Below are 25,263 nucleotides of genomic sequence, written 5' to 3' on the forward strand. Positions count from 1 at the left end.
CGTACTTAAAAGTCTTTCAGTCATATGACGTGTCTTCTTGTGTCAGGGCGAGTCCATGCCGCCAAACTGCTCCGACACTGAAGTATCATGCCGAAGACACCAAACATGACAACTCACCCAGTCATTTTATTCTTACTCCGGTCCAATGAGTCGTGTTTCTTTGCTCTCACCTCTCAGTGCTGAGCCCCAAGCGACGCCGTACTCAAGAATATTTCACCTATACGACGGCGGCCCAGCATTATGGTGGGTGGAAACCGGGCACAGCCCTGGGGAAACCACGACCATCCGCGGGTTGCTGTCAGACCTTCCCACGCACGGCCGGAGTGGAACTCGCAGCGACCGCATTGGTGAGAGACTCCTGGGTCATTACGCTGCGCTAGCGCGCTAACCAACTGAGCCACGGAGGCCCCCACACTATATAGGAGCATCACGAAAAAACGTTGAAAGCAAAATAAAACAGAATAAAACAATGTAGAAAAATATTGTACGTTTAATTAAGTTTTACACTTTATTGTTATTTAAATAAAAACTGTTTCGAGTTTTGCCCAAATTATTTTGTCCAAATTAATTATTATTTTAAACAAATTATTTTTGTTTTACAGGTCGTTATGTTGGAGATAACGCCAATATCAGTTCGAGGGACTCTAAATGCGAATGCGGGCGATTGCTTAAAATATTGCTCACCAGAATCTATTACCGGCCGCACAAACTTTATATTGAGATGCATTCTGGGATATGTAACAAGACGTATCCACTCTCAATCCCAGTTTCCTGCTCCCCTCCCCCCCCCAAAAGGCATTATTTATAAACAGTATTAGGATTAGCCACAATTCGAATCTATAATACTTTAAACTACATTTTAAAATGAAAAAGACATTAATAAGAAGGAAATGAGCTCTGATTTGTGTTGATATGTTTCTAGAAGTAGATCTTTGAACAAAGGTATCTTAAAGATCATCACAGAACCTCTTCCACCTCGGGTCCTCTGAAAAAAAAAAGTAATCTTCAATATACTGAAGTAAGTGAATATTCATTTTTTTCTGAGCTGTATAAGAGATCAATTAATTATCGATCTGTGATTAAGACATACTCTCTGATTTTTGGTCCTGTGCTTTACACATCAAAATGAAGTGTTTACGTTATAAACACATTTCTGTGTTCAACTTAATAAACGCGTCCTGGTTGTTTATTCATAACCACTATGTCCAGTAATCATAGAGATGTGTTTATTGTAGTAAACATCTTACATGTCTACTATAATAAACACGTCTCAATAAATACGATTGATATGAATAAACACCAGACGCGTTTAAGACGCGTTTAATGAGTGGAGCACAAAAATGTGTACAAAAATTAAACACTTATTTTTAGAATGAAAACCAGGCCATATCAGCAAGCATGTGTCAAAAACTTAATACTTTTTTTTGAGAGCGTGTCCGGTTATATTTGTACACGAAGAGAAAGGCACCAGGAATGTATTATAGTATAGAGCTCCCTGGAATTTGTCAACACTTATACAAAGTTTATTTTTTATGGTACAGGCCAATGTGTATCAAAATTTACTTCCTTTACTAAACACGTAAGCATTTTTATTGTTTATTTTTTTTATTACATACTACTAATTATAGACTTGAATAATAGTTTACGCATGAAATAACACTATGTGCATGATTATACACTAACATAACACTGTAAACATGACTTTAATGAATCTGTGTTGAGCTTTTTAATGTATTCCACAGTTATTTTTACGGTGAAGGTTATGTCATCAGATATCACTCACTCTGGACAAATTCCTTGAGTGCCGGCAGGGTGTCACCTTCTTTGTCTTCCTTTTTGTCCTCCATTTTTTCTGATAAAGAAATAAAGACATCGAATCAGAACGTTAAACTGAGCATGTTGTGAGTTTCCTCGCTCTTCCAGTTTTTGTGGCCACCAAGGTGACAATAAACTTTTGACGGCGCTCTTATCTTCCACAGATTGATAGCTGTACGCCACACATAGAAAAATTCGTCCGTGGCTGGCCACAGGTCTGTTGTTTTATATGTCGAAAACTCCATTTTACTCTCCTCATAAATTTGTCGCTATTATATAATTATAAGTGTAAAATTTTTTATTATGACGTTAAACAAATAAGTAAATAAATAAAACAGGCAAACATAGAGTGGGATTTGCGCCGGTAATTCTCAACAAACTTCATACTGAGCCTGTCAAGTTTGCTTTGCGGAGTTATCGCCCCCTTTTGGACATAAATTATCTATCCTCTATCTATTTATGCTGCATATATAGAGTTATAATTTCTTGATTAAAACAGAGTTCGTCGCTTGAACCAATTTATCAAAGTTATGGTCTATAATAAAAGCTTCAAAAAATGGACAAAATAGAACTCTTTTATAGCGTGCATCGGATTTTGTATGGGATCATGAAAGAGGTTTATATATAGACCTAACATACACAGGATGAATAGATAGAATGTTGCTTATACAGAACTATAGACAGAACAATTTTTGAAATAAAATGTGAGTTTTGAAATAAACACCACTTTTGAAATAAACACCACTTTTGAAATAAACGTTGGCCACTTTTGAAAATAAAAATTGACCACTTGTGAAATAAAAATTCACCACTTTTGAAATAAAAAATGATCCCGTTGAAATAACCGCAACTTTCGGGAAAACTATCATAAGTTATTATATCATAAGTAGGTATAATTAAATTAATTATCATTTATTCAAAAGAAAAGCTTATTTCAATAATTCTTATTTCAAGTTTTTCTTCTTTCACAACTGACATTTATTTCAAACATGGCTTCTATTCTGTACCTTTCATCATTGACATAACGGACTTAAAGAAAAAGATCTCTTTCATTTGTTTCTTCTTGTCCTCCATCATCTTCTCTTTCATCATGTACATTGTCTTGGCATCGTCTTTCTTATCTTCTCCCATACCTACAAGAAAAAATACAAACACAGATCAACAAACCTTTCATATCAGTATACATGAAGTAACTATTAAGTACATCTAATCACTCGCGATCTTCCAAGTCCAGTATTAGAACCAACCTCTTCTACCAAAGTCGACTTTGTTCTCAAACCATATAATAGAACAACCCTGTTAAACCATCGCGAGATATCTCCCTAGCACAATATTGCATTCATCTAAAGAAAATACTCTCGCCCAATTTTTCCCCAGTTTATTATTGCATCCACCCTAAAACAGAACAGATTCCGCGCTATCTCCCCGGTACAGTTTTGCATCAACATTAAAAGAGAACCAATCACTTGATAACTTCCCAATGCAGTATTGCATTCACAATAAAAAAACCTCAACCCACCCTGCACACTTCTGGATAAATGCAGTGGTACCCCTTTTCGCCTGCTATATCTGTGTAGAAAGAGGCTAAATCAAAGATTTTTGGTGAAAACTCCATTTTCGCTGGACAAATAAATTTTCACGTATTAACCAAGAGTAACCACAATTATTGCATTTTAGTAAACTCGTACCTGTGCTATGACAATTAACATCCCTAGCTTTTTTCCTTTACTTAATTCTGATTAATCTGAGCCTTCTGCTAAAGGCTGTGTAATTTGCTACTGTTTAAGCATTGGCATGAACAGTTACAATAAAACCCTGACTGTGGTAAATTGACATCAGGGCCGTATTTCACCGGTTGCGTGTGACTATTCACTAGCTATCACACTGTTGTTGCTGCTCTGGTTTTACTCCCTGTGCTGTACGTGTATCACACTGCCGTCGCTGCTCTGGTTTTACTCTCTGTGCTGTACAGTACCTGTATCACACTGCCGTCGCTGCTCTGGTTTTACTCCCTGTGCTGTACGTGTATCACAGTGCCGTCGCTGCTCTGGTTTTACTCCCTGTGCTGTACAGTTCGTGTATCACACTGCCGTCGCTGCTCTGGTTTTACTCTCTGTGCTGTACGTGTATCACACTGCCGTCGCTGCTCTGGTTTTACTCCCTGTGCTGTACAGTTCGTGTATCACACTGCCGTCGCTGCTCTGGTTTTACTCTCTGTGCTGTACGTGTATCACACTGCCCTCGCTGCTCTGGTTTTACTCCCTGTGCTGTACAGTTCGTGTATCACACTGCCGTCGCTGCTCTCGTTTTACTCCCTGTACTGTACGCCTTTAATTATATTTATAGTGTTCAACTGATTCTATATATACATATAGTTTGAGGTTGTAATGCAACCCTCTTTATTTATTTTAATTTAAGTCACCTTATTACCGACGTTGAACAATAGCACGTGTACATTAGTAAAAGGTAATTATTTGGGCTATTCTAAAATAATGACAAACTTGGAATCGATTCCAACTGATCTCCGTGGTAGGGACTGTTTACTGGCCAAGTCCAAAATTGCAGCCTGCCAGATACACTCACTCACACATTTGATCTCAGTATCTAGTAGGATTTTTACTAAACCGCCGAATTCATTCCTTACTATAACGTGACATCTTTTATCATGAAACCTGTTTACATTTTTCCCATCTCCTCTTCATCGCTCCTGATATCCTGACTGATTTCCTTCATCTTAATCAAGGCTTAAGATAATGATATGTTTTATCTGTTTTACAGTTAATTAGCTCATTGTGTTTCTTAATCCTTCATCATTGTTTATTTTACTTCGTATCGTCTCGATCATCATGACATATCTCACTTTATTTAATCTCCATCACCATGACTTATCTCACTTTATTTCAACTCCATCATCATGACATATCTCACTTTATTTAATATTCATCACCAGGACATATCTCACCTTATTTCATCATCGTCATCTTGGTTTGTCTTCCGTTCTTTAATGCATAGCTTACGTTCTTTAATCTCTTTCGCCATGGCGTAACTTACGTTATTTAGCCGTTCTTTAACACCAAGGCATCGCCTTCATTTTGGTCTTTCATCTTCTTCGTTACTTTATTTCTATCATCATAGATTATCTTACTGAGTTTTATCTTATTCACCATGGTTATCTCCCTATCTTTCATCTAGTTCATCATGACATACCCTCCCTTGTCTCATCTCCTTCAGCACATGTTATCGTCCCTTGTCTCATCTCCTGCAGCACATGTTATCGTCCCTTATCTCATCTCCTGCAGCACAGGTTACCGTCCCTTGTCTCATATCCTTCAGCACATGTTATCGTCCCTTGTCTCATCTCCTGCAGCACAGGTTATCGTCCCTTGTTTCATCTCCTGCAGCACAGGGAATCGTCCCTTGTCTCATCTCCTGCAGCACAGGTTATCGTCCCTTGTCTCATCTCCTGCAGCACAGGTTGTCGTCTCTTGTCTCATCTCCTTCAGCACAGGCTGTCGTCCCTTGTCTCATCTCCTTCAGCACAGGTTATCGTCCCTTGTCTCATCTCCTGCAGCACAGGTTATCGTCCCTTGTCTCATCTCCTGCAGCACAGGTTATCGTCCCTTGTCTCATCTCCTTCAGCACAAGTTATCGTCCCTTGTCTCATCTCCTGCAGCACAGGTTATCGTCCCTTGTCTCATCTCCTGCAGCACAGGTTATCGTCCCTTGTCACATATCCTGCAGCACAGGTTATCGTCCCTTGTCTCATCTCCTGCAGCACAGGTTGTCGTCCCTTGTCTCATCTCCTGCAGCACAGGTTATCGTCCCTTGTCACATCTCCTGCAGCACAGGATATCGTACCTTGTCTCATCTCCTGCAGCACAAGTTATCGTCCCTTGTCTCATCTCCTGCAGCACAGGTTGTCGTCCCTTGTCTCATCTCCTTCAGCACAGGTTGTCATCTCTTGTCTCATCTCCTTCAGCACAGGTTATCGTCCCTTGTCTCATCTAATTCATCATGACAGACCTTACCTTGTTTCATCTCCTTCACCATGATGCCCCTTAGTTTGTTTCACCTCCTTCATCACAGCTCATCTTACATGCTTCATCTCCTTCACCATGGTGCCCCTTAGTTTGTTTCACCTCCTTCATCACAGCTCATCTTACATGCTTCATCTCATTCACTATGGCGTTTCTTACTCGGTTTCATCTCCCTTCATCACAGCTCATTTTATGCGCTTTCAGCTCATTCACTATGGTGTATTTTACCCTGTTTAATCTCCTTCATTATGCCATATCTTATGTTGTTTCATCTATTTCATCATGGCGTTTCTTACCCTGTTTCATCCCCTTCATCGTGACATATTTTTTCCACAGCATCATCCTGACTTTCTGAGGGTCAGCACAAGGATCTTCCTCGCCCTCCTCCGCTCCGCATTTCTCAACACCTAAAACACGTTTGTGAAAGACCTGTATTCACAGACACCCTACACAGAAGTATTCGCAATTCTTCGTTTCGCATTTCTCAACGTCTAAAACACGTTTTTGAGAGCACAGTATTCACTTATACCCCATAAACACATGGTGATAATGTTAATGATATATGATTAATGATAATGATATTCACAATCCTCCGCTCCGCATTTCACCCAAAACACGTTTTTGACAGCACAGTATTCAGTTATACCTCATAAACACATGGTGATAATGTTTTTAATATATGATTAATGATAATGATATTCACAATCTTCCGCTCCGCATTTCAACCAAAACACGTTTTTGACAGCACAGTATTCAGTTATACCTCATAAACACATGGTGATAATGTTTTTAATATATGATTAATGATAATGATATTCACAATCTTCCGCTCCACATTTCAACCAAAACACGTTTTTCAGAGCATTCTGTTCACATATACGCCATTACAAAAACATGTTAGTAATGTTGTATTCATGAAACCCAAATTTCATTCGGACTTTGTCCAGTCCTTCCACCCATCATAACGCTGACCGTCCTCGTGTAAGTCATATATTCATTCCTGAGCATGGCATAAAACATCAATCAAATAAATAAATCTTAGCGCAGTTTACAAAGCAGTGTAGCTATTCTTACCCAGATAATTAGCCATCTTCTGCATCATCATGTGTTTTACAAACTCGTGCATCTTTTCCTTCATGTACTCCTCAAATTGTTCCTTCATATCTATCGGATAAAAAAAGCTACAGTTGGAAATAATATATTAACAAGACAACCTCTCACATCTAATCAAAATCTCGTGGTTCCAAGAAACACAGTTATCGCCATTTAAATATAAGAGAAATACAGCAAAATAATAAACACATACACATGTATTCATATAATTAATACAAATATTTAGTACGACTTCTCTCCTGAATTAATGAATATATATTATCATTTGAATTACTTATTTAATTAAAGAAGCAAGTCACGTCAACCATTTTGGTTAAATAGTTTCGCCGTGTCTCTGAGGTTTTGTAAAAAGTCTTTTACATGTATACCATCGCAAATCTGGACACGATGGATTTGTACACAAAACCTACATTGTACGGATTTCCAAAAGGTCCTAGTGACATTAAAACAGTTTCTGACCCTAAAGCCTACATTACTAAGAAGTCTAAAAGGGCTTAGTGATAGATAAATTGACGGTAATACGGTAACAAATTAGTGATATCTAACCAGGTGAAATATCGCTTTTTATCACTGAAGGATGTACCGATATTTCACCTTTATAGAAATATTTATTTATTTATTTGATTGGTGTTTTACGCCGCGCTCAAGAATATTTCACTTATACGACGGCGGCCAGCATTATGGTGGATCGAAACCGGGCACAGCCCGGGGGAAACCCACGACCAACCGCAAGTTGCTGTCAGACCTTCCCACGTACGGCCGGAGAGGAAGCCAGCATGAGCTGGATTTGAACTCAGAGCGACCGCAATTATAGAAATAAGAAATGTTTATACAAAACCAAGGAGAAATGTCTGCTGAATGCCTTACATTCCATCTTCTTCTTCGCCACGTACTCCTCGTGCAGTTTCTTCAGGTGAGCGGATACGGCCATCATGCAAGGCCCTAACTCCTTCTCGGTATCCTCCCAACTGCCCTTCATCAGATCCATTCCTGCTTTCATCTTCATCATCATCTCCATCATCTCATGGGCACAGTCTGAGTGAAGATTTAATTGGCTGATTGAGTGAGGGAGTCAGAAGTTGGGGTCTAACGTCGTACTAAACAATTTTTTCAGTCATTTGACGAGGAAGGGATCCTTAGAGTACATGTTATGTGCCTCCTCCTTGCAACACGTATTTCCAACGCTCTTTTAGTGGTGCTTCACTGAGACGACTTGCTGAAGGCAAATAAGTTGCCCCGCCAGAGCTATTATACTGATACCGGTCAACCAGTCGTTGCACTATCCCTTTCAAGCTGGACGCCAGGCGATGAAGTTACTAGCTATTGTGTCTTAGGTGTGACTCGACCCTGGATTGACCCTAGATCTACCGCCTCCCGAAGCGGACGCTCTACCAACTGTATTATCGGGGCCGGTCTTGAATGATTGATTGATTGCTTCATGGATTGACTGATTGGATGATTGTTTGATTGCTTCGTCAATTGAATGACTGGTTGATCGATCAGAAGATTGATTGAGTGGTTTACTGATTGACTAAATAACTGATTAAATCATTGATTAACTGATTGATTAGATGAAATGCTCTTAAGTGTCGCTGTATATGAGAGTAGATTTTTATATTATTAGCAAGCACAATAAAACAGACTGATTGACGGACTAACTGACTGAATGAATGACTCGTCGACTGACTAACTGATTCGTCGATTTATCCATTCAAAGATGTGTTAATAGATTGTTTGATTGGATGGTTTGTTAGTTGATTGATTGATTGGTTGGAAAGTTGTCAGCTAACAGTGGAAGCTTAAGAATACATTTTCAGAGGATTTTTTAACAGTGTACGAAAAGTGAAATTCTTTGCAATAATATGAAAGTCCATCATATCATAACTATTAAAAAATATTAAACGATAACAGGCTACCTTTTTTCTGTCCTTCATCCTCTCCGTCCTTTTTGTCACCCATGTCATCCATCTTTTCGCCCAGCATCTTCTTCATTAACATCGTCATAAAGTACTTATTCATCTCTTTCTTTTGCTTTTCTTCCATCTCCTTCTTTTCTGCTTCTTCCTTCTTCTTCTCCATTTCATTCTTCATCCATTCTTGCATCTCGGTCATTTTCTCTTCCATTTTTTCCTTCATTTCTTCCATCTCATAAGGTTTGTCTTGCGAAACTGAAATTCACATGTTTTTAGCCAGAATTATTTTTTTGTTTATCTCAAGGAAGTTTATAGTTTATATACTTATTTCATTGTTGTTTAATGCAATACTCAGGCATTGTTAACTTTTACAACGGCGGCCATTTTTTATATGGGTTGAAGAAACCGAAATACGTGAGTAAACAACCAACCTTTGGAAAGTTACTAGGTACGATGGGTCATGGTGATAACAGGTCGCCAGTAAGGAAACCGAAATGCTTGAGTAAACAAGCAACCTTTGGAAAGTTTTTGGGTACGATGGGCCATGGTGATAACAGGTCACCGGTAAGGAAACTCGAAAAGCCTGAGTAAACCACCAGCCTTTGGAGAGTTATTAGGTACCATGGGTCATGGTGATAACAGATCACCAGAAAGGAAACCGAAATGCCTGAGTAAACAAGCAACCTTTGGAAAGTTTTTGGGTACGATGGGTCATGGTGATAACAGGTCGCCAGTAAGGAAACTGAAATGCCTGAGTAAACAACCTACCTTTGGAAAGTTACTGGGTACGATGGGTCATGGTGATAACAGGTCACCAGTAAGGAAACCGAAATGCCTGAGTAAATAACCAACCTTTGGAAAGTTACTGGGTACGATGGGTCATGGTGATAACAGGTCGTCAGTAAGGGAACTGAAATTCCTGAGTAAACAACCTACCTTTGGGAAGTTACTAGGTACCATGGGTCATGGTGATAACAGGTCGCCAGTAAGGAAACCGAAATGCTTGAGTAAACAACCAACCTTTGGAAAGTTACTAGGTACGATGGGTCATGGTGATAACAGGTCACCAGTAAGGAAACCGAAATGCTTGAGTAAACAGCCAACCTTTGGAAAGTTACTAGGTACGATGGGTCATGGTGATAACAGGTCACCAGTAAGGAAACCGAAATGTCTGAGTAAACAACCAACCTTTGGAAAGTTACTGGGTACCATGGATCATGGTGATAACAGGTCGCCAGTAAGGAAACTGAAATGCCTGAGTAAACAAACTACCTTTGGAAAGTTACTAGGTACCATGGGTCATGGTGATAACAGGTCACCAGTAAGGAAACCGAAATGCTTGAGTAAACAACCAACCTTTGGAAAGTTACTAGGTACGATGGGTCATGGTGATAACAGGTCACCAGAAAGGAAACCGAAATGCCTGAGTAAACAACCTACCTTTGGGAAGTTACTAGGTACCATGGGTCATGGTGATAACAGGTCGCCAGTAAGGAAACCGAAATGCTTGAGTAAACAACCAACCTTTGGAAAGTTACTAGGTACGATGGGTCATGGTGATAACAGGTCACCAGTAAGGAAACCGAAATGCCCGAGTAAACAACCAACCTTTGGGAAGTTACTAGGTACGATGGGTCATGGTGATAACAGGTCGCCAGTAAGGAAACCGAAATGCTTGAGTAAACAGCCAACCTTTGGAAAGTTACTAGGTACGATGGGTCATGGTGATAACAGGTCGCCAGTAAGGAAACCGAAATGCCTGAGTAAACAACCAACCTTTGGGAAGTTACTGGGTACGACAGGTCGCCAGTTAAGGTCACGTACGACAACGTAAAAAAGCACCGTCGACCACTTTTTAATGCCAGCAATGAACTCACATGAACCTGTACCTCTTGTGTTGTAGAGAGGCAACAGTTTGTAATGAAATAATGTAGCCAAGAAAACAGCGCAGATAATGAGACAATCATTTCCCACCTTAAAAAGCTTGTACCAAGCTTTGTAAAAACATAGCTTCTCTGCTGTTACGCTGCAGTCCTTGTGAACAGCGACATTGCTTTATGTGCACAGTTGTACAGAAACACTGTACCTTTAAAGATCAGGACACATAGAGTATTCTGGTTTTCTAACTCTTGACGTCCACACTCACAATCTTTGTCCAGTTCTGGGCACATGTCTTTCATCTTCTCCATCATTTGCTTTTTTTCCTCCTCGTCTTGAGCTTTCTGCAGTTTCTCCCACATATCCTTCCACGTTGTGAACTTGGGTAGACACTGTCCCAGCATTTTTCCTGAAAAGTAACAGATACCTCGATATTGAAGTATGCATCACGAGACTATTCTCTCAACACCCGAATGTTATATCCTTTCATCTTCAAAAAGAGTCAAAAAAGACTCTTTTCTGGACAATTCGAGTTCGGGTCAAATATATATATAATACTTTTCGAAAAATGAAGCAATGCGGCGAATGAGGTGCTGTGACAAATTGGAGTATCCGTTTTAAATCTGCACGGCAGACATACGGTCACGTGATCACATAACAGATTTGTATAACAACTAAGATATATGCTTAGAGATTTTCACTGCATGACCCATAGGTGGACAGCAGCGAACGAAAGAGAAACGTCAAAATTGTAAATGTACGTCAGACATATTGATGAAAACCGTGCCTAAAACTGACAGAATTCAGTTGACCGTCTTCTCGACACTGTTGCATTAACGGCAGCAGTAATGCGGCTTCTATTCATACAGCAGAACAATTTCATTCTCTCACTGTGAAATAAAATCGCTGGAATTTGTTGTTAATCATATTTGTGTGACTCATGACATTTAGGTGTTAGTTTTTGTGACTCATGACATTTAGGTGTTAGTTTTTGTGAATCATGACATTTAGGTGTTAGTTTTGTGACTCATGACATTTAGGTGTTAGTTTTTGTGAATCGTGACATTTAGGCGTTAGTTTTTGTGAATCATGACATTAGGTGTTAGTTTTTACCAGTCCTTTTCAATTACCAGACCTTATATTGATGACGTGTTAGTCTAAAACAATTCCCCGAAACTACTAAAAATAATCTTTTTAACGTTCGATCTTCTTTACTTCATTAGGCGTTAAATATTGCTGAGGTAGTGAAATCTATCCACTTTCGTTTAATATAAAGAAGACAACCAATAGTATGGAGAGAGTGAGTGCTTAGGGTTTAACGTAGTACGTAACAATTTGTCAGTCATATGGCGACGAAGGAGTCCTTAGAGTGTATGTAATGTGCTTCCATACTGCCCCACCCGAGCTATTATACTGATACGGGTCAATCAGTCCTTGCACTATCGCCTTAATGCTGACCTCCAAGCAGGTCTTAGGTGTGCCCCGGCCCAGGATTGAAAGGAAGAGAGGAAGCCAGCATGAGCTGGACTTGAACTCACAGCGACCGCTTTGGTGAGAGACTCCTGGGCCATTACGCTCATCTACCACGCTAAGCAATAAGGCCCACATGTATAGGGATAACCACCCTCCTAGACAGCGTAGCAAGGGTTGGAGGGGTTGGGGTTGGAGTTGGAGGGGGATGGGGGGGGGAATGTTGATGGAGAATATTTAGGATTAGAGATCTTCAGACTATTCAACCCTAGAAAAAACGTAGAAATACCTTCTTCTTGAAATTCCTCAGAAGTGTGCAAGCCTCGGCTTCTGTTTTGTAGCCAGCCTTCATTTGGCTAATGATAGTGTACGGATCAGCCGCTACTTTGAAGGTCTGAGCGCCAGCCAACATCAATTCGTTTTCCTCCGCCATTTTTGGCTATGTTGAAGGAGCACCTGTAAAATAACAGAGGAAACGTGGAAATGTCTGCTAATAAACATTGTCCGTGTATAAAACTAAACTATTCGCCTAAATCGTGTAGTCGCAGGTTCGAATCCAGCTCTCGCCAGTTTGGCTGCGGTTTTAAATCAGTTTCCTTTCCAAATACCTGTCGAAGGGCATTTGCTTATCAAGGACACAGCTGACTGAATAAGCATTTATAACACAATTTCCATACATAGTAATATTGACAAATAAAGTCGAAAATCTAGAGTCTATTTAAAAAATGTGACCGAATTGCAATGCGTTTTAACTTCTTAATCTTAATAATTTCAAAATATAATATAAATAATTGGAAAAATAAAAATAAATAATTTCTTTGATCATCTGTGATCAATATATGGCTAATACACCGAAGAGCTCATTCACCAGAAACATGCCAATCGTAAATTGTTTTCAGCAATCGACCCAGGGCTGGTTTCATGAAGCATACTTAGTGTTAAGTTGCCCTTAGCTAAGTGCACTCTATATCTCTACAACACATGTCGTCATGGTAGTTAAGGGCAAACTAAGTTAACTGAGTTTCATGGAACCGGCCCTTGAGCTGTTAGTAATTAAATCTAAACACAAAAAGTATCTTTTCACTGAATTACTTGAATAATTCCAGAGAAAGTGTGAATTTTATGAAATATCACCTCATTTTTAAAATCTAATTCTGCTTAAGCGATGGTGCTATGGGATGTGCAATCTGCTAATACTTTAAGTATTTATATGAACTGTTAGAATAAATTTATAACTGATGTAAACTGACAAGCAACCGTATTTCACTGTTAAGTGTGGTCATTTGCCACACTGTAGTCGTTGCTCTGGTTTTACTCTCTGTGCTGTAGTCTTTCTATATTGTGTAAGTCCTTTATAATACGTTTTCGATGGATACATATTTCTTAAGGAATCTAACACACGTAGCTGAAATGCCTACAGAGAAATTGGCTTTCGCCGGTGATGTTATTCACTTACACTGCTATAGCTGCTAACGTTTAACATGTTCAATATACGTTTATTTCTTAAACACGCGTTTATTTAATAAATAGCATTGATTTAATTCATAAATACATGCAGTTATTTTATAAATACTAACACCTGTTGTATAAAATTAAACATTAAGCACGTTTGTTTTCTGTTGCAAAGATACGTTTATCACACGTTTAAAGGTTAAACGTCTGTTTCTTAGTGTACGGTATAAGATATATATTTTATAGAAACAGAAGAGAAATAAAAAATAATAATAATAAAAAATTACCTGAACTGTAGCTCACAATCGGACTCGGAATAATCCGCAGGTTGATTTCCACTTTCTTTTTTTGCTTGAACAACAGGAAGGCTTCTTCCTGCTCGCCCTGTGACGGCATGGCCGGGAGGTAAGGCACATCGCACATCCCATTGCTGACGTCACCTCCGTGGATATTAGTGACCAACCAGAGCAGCATAGGCTTCTCGGGGCTCCCGCCAGCGGGCCAGTCGGTGACCTGAGAGACGTAAGCCAGGGTAAACCAGTCCTCTGCAAAGAAAAATGGAGGGAAAGTTAGTTTTAATGAAGAACATATAAATAGAGCATGATATCTGGGTCCAGTTTAACAAAATTACATAAATCAATTCTTTTTCATATTTATCGCATAAAGATAAGATGACTTCTGTGAAGGTGGCAGCTGACTGAATTTATTGTCCCAAACCCCAGTAACAGAACACTAATGACAACGAATGAATGTTTAATTTGCTCACGGTTCCGTTATGATTAACGTACAGAAACTGGTGTGTCATAACTCAAGCATTCGGTTTCCAAGATATAGCTTTAAAGCAGAATACGGATAAACCATAAGACATGTACTTTGAAATTCTTGGCTTCGGTGATCAGAAAGCCAAAATGCAATTACTTATGCTTGTACTGTGTCACAGACTGGATCTATCATCTCCTAATGATTGACTGATTGATTGACTGACTGACTGACTGACTGACTGACTGACTGACTGACTGACTGACCGACTGACTGACTGACTGTCTTACTGGCTGTCTTACAGACTGACTGACTGACTGACTGACTTTGACTGACTGACTTACTGACTGGCTGTCTTACTGACTGACTGACTGTCTTACTGACTGATTGACTGACTGACTGACTGACTGACTGGCTGTCTTACTGACTGACTGACTGACTGACTGTCTTACTGACTGACCAACTGTGTTATTGACTGACTGACTGTCTTACTGACTGTCTTACTGACTGACTGACTGACTGACTGACTGACTGACTGACTGACTGACTGACTGACTGACTGACTGACTGACTGACTGACTGACTGACTGACTGATAGGCAGACTAACTGACTAGCTGTCTTACTGACTGGCTGACTGTCTTACTGACTGACTGACTGACTGACTGACAGACAGACAGACTAACTGACTGGTTGCCTTACTGACTGACTGACAGGCAGACTAACTGACTGCTTGTCTTACTGACTGACTGACAGGCAGACTAACTGGCTGACTGACTGGCTGATTGATTAAATAGCTGGCGTTGTGTTCAAGAATTGTTGCACGGTGGCTGTCAGATTTATAGGTGGAGGAGTCCAGGAATACCAGGAATAAACCACCGACCTTCGTCAAGCGACTGACAGACATTTTGACAAAGCCATAGCCGAAGCAGAGAGAGTTCGATTCGGAGCTGAAGGATCTGGTAGTCGCCGAAAGCCGTCGCTAAAACCAGCTGAGCCAGCTAGCTCCACATCCTATCATCTCCGTCAGGTAACATCCCCGTGTACGCCCTACGGACGATGGTATACATGTTTTACCTTTCCAACTCTCGTCCCCGTCCATCGTATGATACCAGACCCACGGAATCGTTCTGGTTTTCCGGGCGGGTACGGGTTTTCCAGTCCCAGCTGTGATCTCCACTTTATCCTCTCTGGCCACCACGAAGGAAAAATAAGAAATAAAGACATTGCTAAAAGCTGTCACAACGAAGGAAAAAAAATAGGTATATAGACATGGCTGACAGTGGCCACGGCGAATAAAATAACAGGAATATAGACATTACTGAGAGAAAACAGGAATACAGGAAAGACGAAAAAACAAAAAAACAAAAAAAAAACAGGTACATAGACATTGCGATCAATAGCAATGACGAAGAAAAGAACAGGAATATGGACATTGCTGCAATGTGGTTAAACACATTGCTGAAAATATTTCACCTAATTTGTTAATGGTTTTAAGTCTTTTGTTTAAAATGAGCGAAAAACTGTAAGAACTTGAACAACTAACTTTGCAACTGCTGCAGACCAACCCAGTAAGTGATAAGAACACCTGAAGACACGTACTTGTAGTGGAACACCCTGCCGCAGACTGGGTCTAACATTTCCCCTGGGGTGATGAACTTTGCCATCACACCCAACTTCAGCTGGTCAGCCTTATCACCGATAAGGACGTTAGCTGCGATAAAAAAGTAAATAAAAAGTTGCAGCCACAATGAATGATGACGTGATTAAACACAGATATGAGCAATATAAATACTTGATCGACGTTTAAAGCCGTATTTTTTGAATTACACTTTAAAAATTAATCTGTTAATTTTGACTGATAGTCTGTTGTCTGAGGTGATGCCAGAATGTATTCTGTTATTATTACACAATGTTTTGTCATATTCAATGTAATATCCTAATACCCAGTAGTGTAATAGAATCTCCATGTCCAATTCACAGAATATGTGTGTTATATTTAACAGAATGATCTGCTGCAAATAACAGAATACATTCCAGCATTACTCGGACAATAGACTTTCTGTTAAAATTAACAGATTAATTTTTTGAGTATATATAGCGGCCGTCAGAGATTACGTGTGGAGGTAAACAGAGGTGCCCTGTCTAATCCAATGAACCTCGCGAGGTATCTGACAAACCCCCTGACACCACAGAAACGGAAACATTCAGCCAAAGCTGGATTTGAACAAGTGACCTCAATAGTCAAGGGCTGGAGGAACGCAGGAGCCGGTGCTAACCTATCAATGACAATTTAATAGCAGTCATAAAAGTTATATTCTGACGTAATCTCAAGACGAATATGGTTATCACTCAAGTCGAAGCAGGTCAGAAGATAACCGCTCATGTTTAACTTTAAAAGAAAAGAAGACATAGAAATGTTTCAGAAAACATCAGACGAAAGAGCGTGACAATTATTTTCTAATACGGCCTTTGGCATTTTTTTCTATTTCTTAAAAAAAAAAAGCTATTTGAAAATATTTTTGTAGGGTGGATATTTGGGACAACCTTTTGCTATATGTCGTCTTTTTATAAAAATGCTCTAAATAAGTATTTGATGTATGTCCAATTGATATATTTCAAGGTAAATGTGTTGATTGTATCCAAACACATGCAATTAGTTTCACTGAACTATGACAATATTTATCAATATATTAAAAATACAAATATGATCAATATTAAGGTTGAACTTTTTTGCTAGCTGAAAATACCAAATTCTAGTGCAAATGTATTTATTAATTAATCATTGATTTTCAATTCGAACATTATTCAGCAAAGGCCATGACTTGACAATAGGCGCATTTCAACCATTACGTTTAACCATTGGCCAGCTATCACACAGATTTCGCTGCCTGGTTTTACTCTAAATGGTGCAGTCTTTTGCATTCCAAATGTTTATTGGATAATCTGGCCTTCCATAATTTTAATTCCTTACCTTTCAGATCAAATTTGTCCAACCAGAAACAGCCATTTTCAAAGAAAGGTAACGCCGTTGCAGCTGCGGTCGAATATTGATCCGTGGCAACGAGGAAGTACCCGGCAAAGGCTAGAGTCAAGGACTTGTTGGCAACGAAATCTTCGATTCTGAAGCTACACCTGTAAGGAAGAAATGGTTGACTAAAGGAATGAGCCAATAAGCATTCAGTGGCCAACCAAATGTCGAGAATGTTGAACGGCTTTTCATGCAAGGTAGATAACCCTTACTGGAGAGTCTTTCAAATTTTCGCTCAAGTTGTCTCCCTTTAGGTAGAGTCTCATATCTATCTCAAGCACGATATTGTGAACGACATTAAGCGAACATGCCGTCACACAGGTGAGTTATAACAGATTATTAATATGCGTGATATACTGTTTGTTGTGAAGAGATGTATCACGAGTCATCAAGCACCGAACAGACAAAAGTCTATCGGAGAAGACTGTTGATAGGGGCCTACAATTTCGGCTACGGTACCTAGCAAGTTGGATTTACTCACGGGTGAGTAATTGGTGCTAATCGAACTATTACAAACTATTTTACTTTTTCTTTCCGATATTGCTAATTAATGCACCGCTCTCCCCCTCTATCTAATCAATGTTAATAGTCTGTAATGGTGTATTTGTAGAGTTTTCTGAGATATATTTCTGCAAGATTGCATTTTCAGTGAACATTAAGATCTTTCCCACTGTCAGCTGTACAGTTGTCACTGTGCTCCACGAAATTAAAACGGTGGCCTCCATAACTTAGTGGTTAGTTTGCGCAACGCAGAACAATAACCAAGGAACAATGCAATAGATGTGAGTTCAAGTCCAGCGCATGCTAGCTTCCTCTCCAGTTAGGCTATAGGCCTTCTGCAACCTGCGGATGGCCATAGGTTTCAAACGGACTCTGTCCGGTCCCCCCCCCCCATCCCCACCATAATGCTGGAAATATTCTTGAGTACAGCGTAAAACTCCAATTAAACAAATAAACAAATAAATACATTATTTAAGCCAAGCCACATGTACAAAATTGATTGTGCTTATATTCTGTAGGTCAATCAATGCATGCAGTGTGAAAAAAATAAAAGAAATAAAAAAACAACAACAACAACAAAAAACGAAACAAAACAAAAACAAAAAACAAAAATACAAGAAATCCAGTCTTACCTGCCAGCCCCGAGATCACACTCGTTGTCTACGAATCTCGAGATTGATGTATCCAGGGGCATTGGTCCTGCCTGAGTGTACAACATGACCAATACGATTTGGTCCTCTGACGTCACAGGTAAAAACGGCACGAATGACGTCAGCGTCAACGCTCCTTGACGACCGATCTTAAATCAAAGAACATACTTCTTGAGTTTTGTTTTGTTTTGTTTTCGACATGTTTGTCACCTCACGACGGCGTAGGTACTAATGTCGATAAATTCTTAGCGCCACTATAAAAAAACCCATCAGTTTTGATCTATGACGAGCTAATGTTTTATGCTCGCAATGTACATCGAATTTAACACCGGCTGACATATATACATTGACTAATAGGCATGTGCACTGATTGAGACAATTACTGACATACCTGTACACCGATTGAGACATTGGCCGATAGGCATGTACACCGATTGAGACATTTACGGAAAGGCATGTACACAGATTGAGACATTGACTGATAGGCTCTGGCACTGATTGAGACATTGGCTGATAGGCCTGTACACTGAGCGAGACACTGACTGATAGGCTTGGACACTACCAGAGACATTGGCTGATAGGCTCCCACATTGAGGTACTGGCTGATAATCCCCCGCACTGACTGATGCGCTCCTAAACTGACTACGCCCCTAAACTGATTGGCAGACCCCTATACTTACTGGTAAGCCCCTAAACTGACTCATAGGCTTCTATACTGACTTATAGGCCCCTAAATTAACTGATATTCAAATCACTCACTGAATATATTGCCTTCTCACCTGAACATCGGAGTTCTCAAATCATCCAGTGGATATATTCTTTTCTCACCTGAACATCAGTCTGTATATAATGGACAAACGGCCTTGTTGGCGTCGCGTACTGCATCTCTTCCTCTGGTTGTGAGGCGAGAATCAACGTGAAAAGCTGAGCTGAAAACGAAAATATACAACAACTTAAGAGCACTGTTATAGTTTGTTAGTGTCAAGAGTCTATCGTGCTAACGTAGAGGCCTCAAAGTTTGTTTCCAAAAAGTTGGAATTTTTCTTTTCTTTTCTACGCTACACGAAGAAAACGCATTAATAGGGACTAACTGTTTATTTTTGGAGACTCCTTATATCTCGTTTAAAGTAGCCCTAAACTATAAATTACGTCACTGATCATTCACACTGGCGCATTCTGGGGAAAACCCGGGCGTGAGGGCGCCATTTGTATTTGCTGTTTTATTTGTATAATTTGCAGTTTTAGGGAGCTGCTTAAATTTCCCTGTTAACATACCACATGTTAAAGGCAATGAACACACATAGATGAAGCACATGTCAGATGACAGATGAAACTATTAAATATTGTCTGGGAAAATAGTTAGATTTATTCTTTTAGAATATTTTTCGTCCTAGTAAAATGTATTTAAAACTTTGCTTTCTACTGTGGCCTTGTCTTACCATACTGGGACCAATGATATCCCTTCAACATTTTGCCATTTGACACACACCCAGGTTGCTCTATTTCATCAATCATAATGCATCTTCATCTAGAGCTATGGATGCATTCAACAAATAGATCTTTTTCAAGCCAAAAATATTGCTGTAAAGTCACTGCTACCCTCTGGGTTCCAACATACCACCATAGGATCCTATGTTTTAAATGCAGTGTTTTAAATAAAACTTTTAACTTGTCTTTTAACTTATCTTTTAACTGATACATACTTTATTTTAATGCTTTATTTGCCTTTAATGGTTGTGTGCCAGACTGTGCATCGACAAACCGAAAGATTTCTTCCTTAACATAACAACGAGTCATGAAGCCAACGTTTAGCAACAATGCCTTGTGATAAACAATCGATGGGGTAATTCGGTTTTAGGGCTGTTGCTATTGTTTCATCTTTGATTAATGCCGACAGTGTTTTATATTCTGATAGAGGTCGTTACTTACTGCTAGCGGATCCCTGTATAGTCACCTGGGGAGGCACACGCGCCTCACGGGCGAAAACCCGCGATCTGGTCCTCACATCCAGCTGTGTTTGGGAGCCACTGGAAGGATAATAGAAATATCATCGTCATTTTTGGTTGTCGTCGTCGTCAGACGCGTGCAGTCAAACTCACGACACAGTGATGTCGTGGTTACAGACGTGTACTGGTATACAGCGTTGTATACCACAGTGATGTAGTGGTTGTAGACGTGAACTGGAATACTGAAGGCATAGTAATGTAGTGGTTACAGGCGTATACTGGTATACTCACGACACAGCAATGTATTGTTTACAGACGCGTACTGGTGTACTCACGGCACACTGATGTAGTGGTTACAGACGCGAACTGGTATACTCCCCGCACATTGATGTAGTGGTTACAGACGTGTAGTGGTATTCACAGCACACTGACGTAGTGGTTAAAGACTAGTACTGGTATACTCCCCGCACATTGATGTAGTGGTTACAGACTTGTACTGATGTACTCACGGTACACTGATGTAGTGGTTACAGACGCGAACTGGTAATATAGTGGTACTCATGGGACACTGATGTAGTGGTTACAGACGTGAACTGGAATACTCAAGGCACAGTAATGTAGTGGTTACAGACTAGTACTGGTATACTCACGGCACGCTGATGTATTTGTTACAAACTTGTACTGGTATACTCACGACACAGTATTGTAGCGGTTGCATACGTACACTGGTATACTCACGGCACAGTAACGTAGTTGTTACGGAGATGGTATAGGCTACTCACGACACAATTATGTAGTGGTTACAGTGTTGAACCGGTTTAGTCACGACTCAGTGACACTGATAAAGTGGTTACAAACCTTTAATGGTATACTCACTGCACGCTGATGTAATGATTACAGGCGTGTACTGGTATACTCACGAGACAATGATGAGGTGGTTACAGACCTGTACTGGTATACTCGCGGTAAATTGACGTGGTGGTTATAAACGTATACTGGTAAATTCACGGCACAGTGATGTAATAGTTACAGACGTGTATTGGTATACTCACGGCACAGTGATGTAACGGTTACAAACAGGCCCTATCTTCTCGGTTGCACTGCGGAAATTCAAGACCACATTGTATGAAAATGTTGACGTTTCAGGAAACAGTGGATTTGTTCCATTGAAGGGTTCTGCAAAGAGAAAGACATTTCTTAATTTTTCTTCAACTGGACTATGCGGTTTTCATACACTGGTTTATGCTTTTTGTACACTGCTTTACGCTTTTCATATACTGGTTTGTGTTCTTCACATGCTTCTTTACGCTTTTCATATACTGGTTTATGTTTTTGTATGCTGCTTTACGGTTTTTATACACTGGTTTGTGTTTTTTGCATACTGCTTTAAGCTTTTCATATACTGGTTTATGTTTTATGTGTATTGCTTTACAGTTTTCATATACTGGTTTATGTTTTGTGTGTACTGCTTTACAGTTTTCATATACTGGTTTATGTTTTTTGTGTACTGCTTTACAGTTTTCATATACTGGTTTCTGTTTTTTGTGTACTGCTTTACAGTTTTCATATACTGGTTTCTGTTTTTTGTGTACTGCTTTACAGTTTTCATATACTGGTTTCTGTTTTTTGTGTACTGCTTTTCAAAGTTTTTATATACTGGTTTCTGTTTTTTGTGTATTGCTTTACAGTTTTCATATACTGGTTTATGTTCTTCACATGCTGCTTTGTGGTTTTCATATACTGGTTCATGTTTTTTGTATGCTGCTTTACAGTTTACATATGCTTATTTTTCGTTCGTATACTGGAGTCATATCGTTGACATTTTATGGTTTTCACACGCTTTATGTACTTTATGATTTCCACGTGCTACTTTCCGGCTTTCAAAAATTTCTTTACGGTTTTCACAAGCTGCTATACGGTGTTCACAAATTGCTTTACGCTTTTCACATGCTACTTTACGGCTTTCACAAGCTACTTTGCGGTTTTCACATGCTGCTGGACTGTGTTCACAAGCTACTTTACGGTTTTCAAATGTTACATCTACTTTACGGTTATCACACGCTGCTTTACGGTTTTATGTGTTACTTTGTTTACGGTTCTCACATACTGGTTTTCGGCTTTCACATCCAGGCTTACGGTTTTTATATGTTGATTTACCGTTTTCATATGTTCCTTTAACGGGTAACATGTGTTTCTTTGCGGTCATCATTCGCCGGTTTTCAATTTTCCTAAGTCGTATTACAATGTCCATAGCAGGTTTACGTTTTTATATACTGCTTTATGTTCTAGATTATATATACAGATAACGATTTAGATATGTTAATAACTGATAACTTTGTCACATCTGTTTGTAGGGAGGATGCACATGATATTGATGTGCTTGTTTACCGTGCAGAAGTGTTGGGAAGTAATAATATTAGCATACAGGCAATTGAAGATCGAACATTTAACTAATGGGTCTGGCAGCAACCTGTGGATGGTCGTGTGTTTCCCCTAGGCTTTGCCCACCATAACAGTGAAATATCCTTGAGTACGGCGTAAAACCCCAATCAAATTTTAAATAAATTTTACTAATGCAGTTAAATAGTGCGAGCATTGAATTACAGTGAGTGTCAAGTTAAATATATCGCTGTCAACCTCATAATGAATAGTCAATTTGAAAACAGAAACTGTTACTTTCTAATTAGGAAATCTGAATGGAAAGTCTCCTACCTCGCTGTCCACTAGCACAGAAGATGGCGATCGCCAGTACGAGGACTTGGAGAGCCACGGCCATTTTGGATCTGTCTACAGGGCTGGGGTAATCACCCTGGTACTGTATGCAGGGACCGCCAAGAAATGGATCGACTGTAAAGCACACGCCCCCACCTTATGAATATCCAACACCCGTGATTGGCGTGTGCCGATGAACGCTTTTTAGACCCTGATGTGAAAGGAGTGCGGATTGGTAAGGCGCATTAGAGTGCAAATATGGTCCTTGAGAACAGAATATAAAAGAGCGTTTTCAGACCTCGTAGACCCAAGATTAAATATGTCAGTCGATATTTACGTATATGTATCTAGTAAGTTACACTGAATGACACATTCGAACTGGAAAAAAATCTGTGTTTCAAACAAAATGTGAAGATAAACGAGACAAAGGTTTATTCCATAGCTATACTTGATCCACGTTTGACCGTATTTTATTTTTTTTTTTCACCTTCTTGTATACTATGGTAGTACGCTCTTATACTGACGCCGTGCTTTTGTCAGCGCGTAGTAAGGATTCAATGGATTTTCCCGTTTAGGTGTATAATATGCGCGGAACAAAACCTTATGGGCTTCTTAATACCATACCCCATATAAACCGGTGACCACCATATCAGCCACAGTTTACAAGTTACAGTGGTTTAAGGTGTATTACTCCGGGGTTCAATCCCGGGGTGTGACATGGATTTGTTTTTATTCCCCAGTTTGATTGTTGGTTGGACTTTGGTGATAAACGCTCTATGCTCATGCGGCGTTTTCTGTAGTCGTAGGTTTGCTAAAACTACTTGTATGGAAATGTTACAATGTCACACGTGGGAAATTTCGTATGCAAATTGCTAAATATCCGTGATTCATCCGATCTGATCATTCCAGTATCGGCCACCCATAAAGTGCACCACAATTGTTTAAAAGAAAAATCCTGACTATATAAAATACTACATTACCACATGCTAAGTATTTATTTATTTATTTATTTATTTATTCATTTATTAATTTGATTGGGGTTTTACGCCGTACTCATGAATATTTCACTTATACGACGGAGGCCAGCATTATGGTGGGAGGAAACCCACGGCCCACGACCGGGAAAACCCACGACCATCCGCAGGTTGCTGTTAGACCGCTACAGAAAATCTAGATACTACATGAGGTGTATCTCGCGGAAGTATACACGTATACCAAATCCGAAATGGAAACAACAACCCCAACGAGACCACTCATTGGGAAATACTTGCCTTCCACCAGTAAGGCATACACTTTAATCTTGCGATTATCGACTTTACGGACTACGAATGGTATAGGAATGTCGGACTTGACGCTTATATTGTTAAGTTTGAGTAATTCCAGACCAGTGACGTGTAATATTTGCAAGTAACGAAGTAAATCCTCTTTTTAACCTATTTCTGCGTGAGCCAATGCGCAAGGGCAAGCGCATTTACATGAACAGGTAAATTGACAATAGGCCATTTACTTGATATCACACTGTCGTTTCTGCTCTGGTTTTATTCTCTGTGCTGTGAGTACTATATTTAATGTTCTTGGAAATCCCAAGGTATGTTCCCGGCGATTGCGTGAAATCAGCATTCAAATCGTGTTCCATGCTAGAATATAAGTTGTCTACAACAAAATATATGTGTCTCTTTTGCGCTTTGACCAACATGGTATAAGTTGTGAAATAATGAGTTCGGCGTTAAATATAAGTCAAATAATAAGAATACCTCCGAGAGTGTAAATACTGTTAAATGTGCAAACTCCCTCACTACAGAAAACACTCTGTATACATCTCCTCTCTCAGTGGTATGAAATAGAAACCCTGAATTCTAATTCCGGTCCGGATCATTACGGATAACTCCGGTTCTTAGCGCAAGGTCTAGCTGTGCATAAAATTTTAAACAAATCCATGCATAATTTTTTCCGTGGACTTGCTGACAGACAAACAAATAGACGACAGC

General features: G+C 39.6%; 2 protein-coding genes across 2 annotated transcripts; both read right to left on the reverse strand.

Annotated features, from left to right (window-relative positions):
- Positions 1-490: 490 nt before the first annotated feature.
- Positions 491-11,161, reverse strand: LOC135464185 (histone-lysine N-methyltransferase, H3 lysine-79 specific-like). The gene is made up of 8 exons (XM_064741691.1): positions 11,025-11,161; positions 8,882-9,133; positions 7,833-8,000; positions 6,927-7,016; positions 6,149-6,259; positions 2,823-2,948; positions 1,784-1,852; positions 491-985 (listed from the first exon to the last, which is right to left on the reverse strand). Exons 1-8 carry the CDS (start codon positions 11,158-11,160, stop codon positions 948-950), a joined length of 990 nt encoding a protein of 329 aa, XP_064597761.1. The 5' UTR covers position 11,161; the 3' UTR covers positions 491-947.
- Positions 11,162-12,528: 1,367 nt separating this feature from the next.
- On the reverse strand, positions 12,529-23,339 carry LOC135463402 (uncharacterized). The gene is made up of 10 exons (XM_064740662.1): positions 23,276-23,339; positions 21,616-21,739; positions 20,547-20,644; positions 19,446-19,546; positions 18,600-18,766; positions 17,410-17,570; positions 16,038-16,149; positions 15,513-15,625; positions 13,966-14,223; positions 12,529-12,682 (listed from the first exon to the last, which is right to left on the reverse strand). The coding sequence occupies exons 1-10, from the start codon at positions 23,337-23,339 to the stop codon at positions 12,666-12,668; spliced, it is 1,215 nt and encodes a 404-aa protein (XP_064596732.1). The 3' UTR covers positions 12,529-12,665.
- Positions 23,340-25,263: the final 1,924 nt, after the last annotated feature.

This window comes from Liolophura sinensis, chromosome 3 (assembly GCF_032854445.1).
Source record: "Liolophura sinensis isolate JHLJ2023 chromosome 3, CUHK_Ljap_v2, whole genome shotgun sequence".
NCBI classification, from domain to species: Eukaryota; Metazoa; Mollusca; class Polyplacophora; order Chitonida; family Chitonidae; genus Liolophura; species Liolophura sinensis.